This window comes from Gadus chalcogrammus, chromosome 15 (genome assembly GCF_026213295.1).
Source record: "Gadus chalcogrammus isolate NIFS_2021 chromosome 15, NIFS_Gcha_1.0, whole genome shotgun sequence".
Lineage (NCBI taxonomy): Eukaryota > Metazoa > Chordata > Actinopteri > Gadiformes > Gadidae > Gadus > Gadus chalcogrammus.
In genome coordinates this window covers 2,840,577-2,847,958 of record NC_079426.1, presented here as the reverse complement: position 1 = coordinate 2,847,958, position 7,382 = coordinate 2,840,577, and the positions used below count along the sequence as shown (strand labels likewise).

The 7,382-nt window shown below is 41.3% G+C and overlaps 1 protein-coding gene across 2 annotated transcripts in view; it reads left to right on the top strand.

The window, feature by feature from the left end:
* khdrbs2 (KH domain containing, RNA binding, signal transduction associated 2) overlaps positions 1-7,382 on the top strand; it is a 42,899-nt gene continuing 35,517 nt past the window's right edge. For both annotated transcript variants that reach the window (XM_056609480.1, XM_056609479.1), the window contains exon 1: positions 1-196. In XM_056609480.1, the coding sequence (XP_056465455.1) occupies positions 106-196 (91 nt within the window). In that variant the 5' untranslated portion in view covers positions 1-105. The remainder of the gene's footprint in view (positions 197-7,382) is intronic.

The following is a 7,382-nucleotide window of genomic DNA, read 5'->3' as shown; positions in this document are numbered from 1 at the left end:
AGGAAATCATTTGTAAATTGCAACGCTCCCCACCGTAGATTGTACTCCGGGTCGTGTCTCACCTGCACACCGCACCGAACGGCTCTTACTGTACGAACGAGAACCATGCATCGGGAGAAAGACTTACCTGAACTGATGGCGGAGAAGGACAGCCTTGACCCGTCCTTTGTTCACGCGATGCGCCTGCTCGCCGAAGGTAGGACGACCATGACAACTCTCTTTATCGGGTTTATTATGCGTGCGTCCTTGGTGCGTAATGTTGGTACAGCGCGTATCAATCACCCTGTAACTTCAACCGCGTCCCCGTCACTGCAATCGTGTCATGGCTGAGGATCGGTGCTCCCGTGGGGTTTTGTCCTTGACTTTATTAAAAGTAGGTTTATTGTGGTTGGGCAACCATGTCCGCAACTCGGTTTGAACTTCCTTTCTGTCTCATTGTCGTTGAATGAACGCAGCGACTGGAGTGGGCTGATCCGTCTGACTCCAGATGTGGAAATGTTTAAGTGTCAAGCAGGGCTTTAACTCTGACCCCCCAAGGTCAAGCACACGGAGTGTAGGCGATTGAGTCAGATATGCAGATTTGGGACAGCGCCCCGGACCACATGGGTTTTGGGTGAAGCGTAAAAGGCGAGGGCTGTCTGGCCTCGTTCCAGTTCCAATGGTAAAAGACTGATCGAAAATATGTGACATTTGTTTGAATACATTTAAGATCTATATCTATAGATCAGCTGAAAGACGATTAACCAGTATAATTTACTATCAGTTAAAAGTTTCCGATGCAATTGACTCTTCTGAGCAATATTAGGTGTGGTTGATGACCTGGACCTCATATACTGACTAATGCTATTAATGTAGGCACTTAGCAGGCCTACAATAAATAGGATGTTAAAACGCAAAGGTAGTTATCTCGTATATGAGTAAAGGTGCAAAAAAACAATGAAGATTGTTGACATGATGTCAACCGATCCATCATGACGTCAAACATTGACCCTTCACATGATGGCAAATCCACACACCAGCAAGTCAGCGTGAATGAACTCATCCAAAACTTCGGTTTCGTGATGGGTTGCATATAAACTACGATGTTGTGCTGAGCAGAGTACCAGGGAGCCTGATTTAGCAACTGCCCTACAGCAGTTGGCTCATTATTAGGTGGAGATTTTGCCATAGTCTTCAACAAAGAAGATCTCTGACCCCTCTGCGACCACACGCTGACCAACGCGTCGCTGAATATGGATTCTCAGACATTTATGCTTGCATCTTATAAAATCAGTCTTTACACATAAAAGGCCAGTGTATGCAAGGAGCATATAGGGAAAGGAACCTGCGGCCCCAATCTATCCCAGTTATTGATTATAAGTCTGGCGTATGACTGTAATGGAATGCTCTTGCTCACACATCAGTTTAGAAAGTTCTTCAGAGGATCGAGTCTGAGTTGTCTATATATTCTATACGGGTGTTCTGCACATACACTGTTTGTGTGTGTGTGTGTGTGTGTGTGTGTGTGTGTGTGTGTGTGTGTGTGTGTGTGTGTGTGTGTGTGTGTGTGTGTGTGTGTGTGCGTACACTATTCTGCCCAAAGGATTTCATTAAAAAGTGTACATGTGGTGTGTGTTGTAATCCTGAATGTTCGTGTTTTTCTACAATTATACAATTATAGGATCAGGATTTATTGGGTTGTTTTTGAATTAGGTTTTTGTGATAATGTCTCAAAGTTAAATATAATTGCGTTAGATCAAGTAACAGGGGATGGGGTTCACAGGTTATGTTATGGATATCAATATGATGAGTGTTTGAAAATGTGTGTGAAATGTATGGAGAACAAAATGAGATTTCACAAAGACAAGAATGATAGAACTTTTAATTCCCTCATAGACCGTAGATCATGTAATGATACGATGTAAAGGACAAATAATGTCTGTCAACAAAACAGGTATTCAAAAGCGTTGACTGAGGAATGCCTTTTTCAACTGACATTTATGTTCATGAAAGCATTTTTCTCCCTTCATTCTTGTTCAATCAATATCAATAATGCGTAATGATGGTTTTAGCATTAACTATTCAGTGCGCATTGGAAAATATTTTAGAAATAACCTTTAACGGATGCAGTAGCATAAACAATCAGGTAGAATCATTTATTTATAATTTTGCTTGGCATGAAAAATCGAAAAAACTCATATAAAAGTATTGCCTTTCTTCCGTGCCCTCCAGACAAATAAAGTGAACAGTTTTATAGCAGGGCTTCCATGCAGCAGCCATCATGTGGAATCCCAGACAATGCATAATCTCATTTCAAAGTATTAGTAACTCACAGCTTATAATTGCACGGCTTTGTCATAACTCATGTTTGGGCCCAGAAACCATTTAGCAATTAGGAGGCTTTGATTAGAAAACCAAAGTTCACAAGGAGAACGTCCCAGAATGCGAACCAGGGCCTAGTGTCGCCTTCGTGGTCCACAGCTGTCTGAATGGGTTAGGCTGGGGGGATTGGCCCCTGCCTGTACACCTTCCTGGGGTCTGGACCTGGGTTGAACTTGTTTTTGTGATGAGAGTTAACGGGGAAAATTTGTAGCACAATGCGAGCGAGCCTCTGTGTATTCAATCTGGGTTGAAGTTATCGTGCCGAAATAACTTTCCCTGGTTACTATGGTAACTCACCAGCAACCCAGCATCCGAGCTGTACCTTTGAGGACAAGATGACAAGTGACACCGTGTGTGTGTGTGTGTGTGTGTGTGTGTGTGTGTGTGTGTGTGTGTGTGTGTGTGTGTGTGTGTGTGTGTGTGTGTGTGTGTGTGTGTGTGTGTGTGTGTGTGTGTGTGTGAGTGTGTTGGCAGCGGGCAAGCTGTTTGTGTGTGTCTGTGTGGGCAGGTGGGCAGGCGTCAGTGCCTGTGTGTGTGTGTGTGTGTGTGTGTGTGTGTGTGTGTGTGTGTGTGTGTGTGTGTGTGTGTGTGTGTGTGTGTGTGTGTGTGTGTGTGTGTGTGTGTTTGTGTCTTTGTGTGTATGTGTGTGTGTGTGTGTGTGTGTGTGTGTGTGTGTGTGTGTGTGTGTGTGTGTGTGTGTGTGTGTGTGTGTGTGTGTGTGTGTGTGTGTGCGTGTGTGTGGGTTTGGGGGCAGACAGGCGTGCGTGCCTCAGTGTTTGTATGTGTGTGTGTGTGTGTGTGTGTGTGTGTGTGTGTGTGTGTGTGTGTGTGTGTGTGTGTGTGTGTGTGTGTGTGTGTGTGTGTGTGTGTGTGTGTGTGTGTGTGTGTGTGTGTGTGTGTGTGTGTGTGTGTGTGTGTGCATGTGGGAAAAGGGGTGAATGACCCAACAGGCTTAAACCAGGCCTGTGGCACAGACTGTCAGACAGTCTATACCCACTTCACCCTTCCTCAAACCAATGACTCATTTAAGAATAAAAACATTAGAGTCTGACCCCAAGGGTTGTTTTTCTCTCTCTTTTAAAGAAAATCCAATTTAACACAAAAAATGTCAGTTGCCCTGGGTTCATTCTTTTTTTCGTTAAAACATCAAAAGTCATTTCCGGCGAAAGTCCAAAAAGAACTGATGAAAGCCATCAGTTTTATTGTGGGGGACGGCCAGGGGTATTGCATTCAACTAAGATAAGGATAGGTTAAGCATCGGTCACTAAGTTAATCATAGAAACAGTCCTGTCTGCCATTCATTTTCATAATACAGTGATCTGACAATGAGTTAATTACAAATTTTATTGGACAAAAGGCAGAAAGTCAATCACTGTCATACCACTTTTTCAATATTAAAAATCATTATGTCCTTGAACTTAAATTAGCTTTCTATAAAATCATTCTTAATTAATCCATTAGCAATAAAAGCAAACCTCTTTTGTTAGATTCTCTATAATTGCAAGCAGAAAAAGGGTGAATCGGTCTGCCCTTCATTGTTCCTATGTTGTTTTATATTGCTAAATAAATTATCAGGTCCCTACAAAGAGAGACGGGGAGACATAAGCAGCGAATATATATAGGATAGATAGTCAAGTGTTTAGGGTGCTAGACTCCAAGTTGAAAGGTTCTTGGTTCAAAGCCCCTTTAATATCCAAGGTTTCACATCCGTGAGCAAGAAGTCTCTTCACCTCCGCCTCCATTAAGAAAATCACAGTCCGTCTGCATTCAAGAGCTGAATGAACAAACAACAGCAGTAGTGGTATATACATACATGTTCAGCGCCTGAATGCCTTTTCTCCCCGGCCCCGGAATATAGAAATCATCTGAGAAACCAGGCTGCATGCGGCATATGTCGAATTGCCGGCAATTTTTTCCTCAGACTTAATTATGTTCGGAGAGGCGGTGTGGCCCCTGTTATTCCCGCTGTGATGACATCTGTCAGCTACACAACACTCACCAGCATGTCTCCCAGCCTCACCAGGCAGCTCCCAATGACAGATGTAGTTGAGTTACGAAAAAGTTGCACTCAAACATGTTTGAAGTTTTTCATGGGGGTGCTTGCCAGATATAGTCTGACCGTTTTTTTTTCAGGTGAATCCTCTGAACTGTGAGCATATGCTATCACAGTCAGAGATCCTATGGAGTATAACGCCGTTATCAAGGGCCAAATCTAATTATGGGCCGTGAGTGTTTGAAGGGGTTTATTTATTCAGTAAACGAATTGGGATGGCATGTGTTGGATGGGATATTGCTTGTACCCTTGACATTAATCAATTCAAGGGAAAGCAACTGAACCAATGAACCGCAAACACCTTTTTTTGAAGGCAAGGTCCAAACAAAAGGTTTAGGAAGTCAGGTGGTTATAACATAGTACATCTTACTTTGGGGACAGTAATTGTGTTCATGATAGGTTATTTATTTGATCTTGAATGAAAACCATAACATTAAATGGGGCGACTTTAAAGGGGAAGTTATGGCGGACCCGTGTAAACGCCATTACACTTTACCTTCTCAGTGAATAACCATTAAGCATCTGAACGGTTATTTCATAGTGTATTTTAATAAAACAAAGTAAACAATGCTGGCTTTTATTGAAAGAAAATACATATATTTTGTTCTTCCAGTACATAATTCGTTTTACAGCAAGATGTGTATATCTTTTTCATATCCGCACGATAAAATAGATTGAGACAATGGGAAATCAAACCAACTGTTATTTCGACATCAGTTTTGCTATGAATAAATAATTAGATAGCATGTCTCTAGGCTTGACTTAATAAGCTTAAGAGCAATGCAAGCATATGCTGCTTGACATTTTTATTCCGCACCACTTTATTGTCTGGTGGTTTCTCTCACAGCGCTCTCCTAATCACTTGTTTCCAATGCAGGCTCTGCCTTCCTCAATACAATACAAGCATATTGTTTCTATTAAACCAATGATGGGGCCAGGTTTTTAAGATTTCTAGAAACATTCATATATTCATATAATTGCTCAAAGGTCCACCAGTGTAGCTATTCAAAAAGAAAGCAAAATGTTTTTTTACTTCAGTCTAAACATCAACTGTTTTTCAGCACACAATTGCAGTAGCAGATGCGTTCCTTAGCGTGAATAGAGGCACAAAAAACAAAACAAATAAAGAAACAAGTTTGTTTCTCTGCTAACGGCTACATGTTATTCTGTTTTTTATTGTATTCACAAGCCCATTTGTTTCATGCTGTCTACAAGCTAGAGGCCGTTTTTCGTGTATGCTAATGTTATTGCCAAAAACACAAATGGCTGATTCTATTTTGGGGGCAGGAGCTGCTAATACTAAAGCTAGCATTCATTATAGTGCTTTTTGGCAACAGTTTTTCAGGGTTGCCAGGGTCATTTTCAAATAAGCAAAATCGCCGAAAAAAGGCGTCAGATATTTGGAGTAAAGTCCAAGAGCATTCGGGTACATTCCAAAAATGTTATTCAGAAATGATTAGACCAAAATAATTCCACAGTATGAACCCTGATACAGCCCCATCTCAACCTCGACCCTAGCAAGGATTTTTGGGTTGCTTTTCTAGAAAAGGAGGTAGCTGCAGAGTCAGACAGCTGCTGTGTGCTAGGGTAGATAATATAGCTTTTTGTAGAATGAATGAATAATATTTACCGACAGCCACCAAATGGTTACATGATTTGGGCAGCGGTGATCTACGCTATACTATGGGGATGCGAGATGTTTGTTGTATGTTATATGAACATACACTATTTACATGCTATTGTATCGTTTCATTAAATAGAAGCAAAATTAAAGTTCAGAATTCACTGAATAGAGATTGGGATTTAAAATGTACACCCCTGGCATCAGGAAGGAAAGTATTTCAGTGTCTAGAAGTGGAAGATAAGCCTGACTTGAAAGCTTGATAAATAAGATGGCACTGATAGAATAATGCTCTTTAATGTGTGCATGAGAGCTGGATGTCTGAGTGGAGCACTGCAGCTCTGGCCTAAATGCTCTGGTCAGACACTACAGATTTATCTGACAAAGGGCTTTCGTTGTGCACTGCATGATAAATTCGCAAAACAGGATAAATATTTATGCATCCCACCCACAGAGGCCTTTTAGATTCACTCTAACCTGATTTATATTTTCCTTTTTCCGAAGTGCGGCAAAACACACACAAAAATGAGCAATATTCAAGAAATATTTTCTAAACTATATAACTATCTGGGGAAGGTCCAGCAAACAAACAGTCAGAGAACGCTCCAAGCAGACCCGAGAGAATAACAACAAACAGTTTACCAAAAGCTTAAGAAAGTCTTCTTGGGAATATTTAGAGAATTTTCCTGGGAAAAGCCAAGACCCAGAGGCATTTGTACTTCTGTGTTGTGCTTATTTAGTCCTTCCCAGCGCAACATCTTAGAGAGAAACCAAACCCCATCCCAAAACATATTGTGTATATTTCCCCACAGTTACAACAAGTAGCAACTCTATCGTCCCAGGTAGCAACCACTCACTAACAAACACCAATTTAAGCTCTAAATAGACGATGCGGCACAGACTTCATTAAAGTCAAATGAAATGTTCCGTGGCACTGCGAGATGTTTTTAAAATTTGATTTTTGTACTTTCCACCAGCATCAGCACACTAGCAGAAAAGTGGAGACAAGGTGATCCGATTTAAGTAATGTTCTCAGCTCAAGCAAATCAGACGATAAGAGGCTACTGCGTAAGGCCAGTCCTTTATGCTAGAGACAATGTAAAGCAATGTGAGCTGTGATGATCTGTGTTTTAGTCTGTATTTAACTTTCCTTTTATCAGGAAGTCTCATAATAAGTCAGTGAGCAAATAGAATATCAATACAATCATCCGATTATTTTTCATTGGATTATTGGACGTGTTTTGGTATTTCTCTTCACTAAACGTGCTGTACTGCGGTGTGTCTGCTGGGACTCCCTGAATCCCTTCTGGGATCGATAAAATACATCGTATCGCATCTTGACCGAGA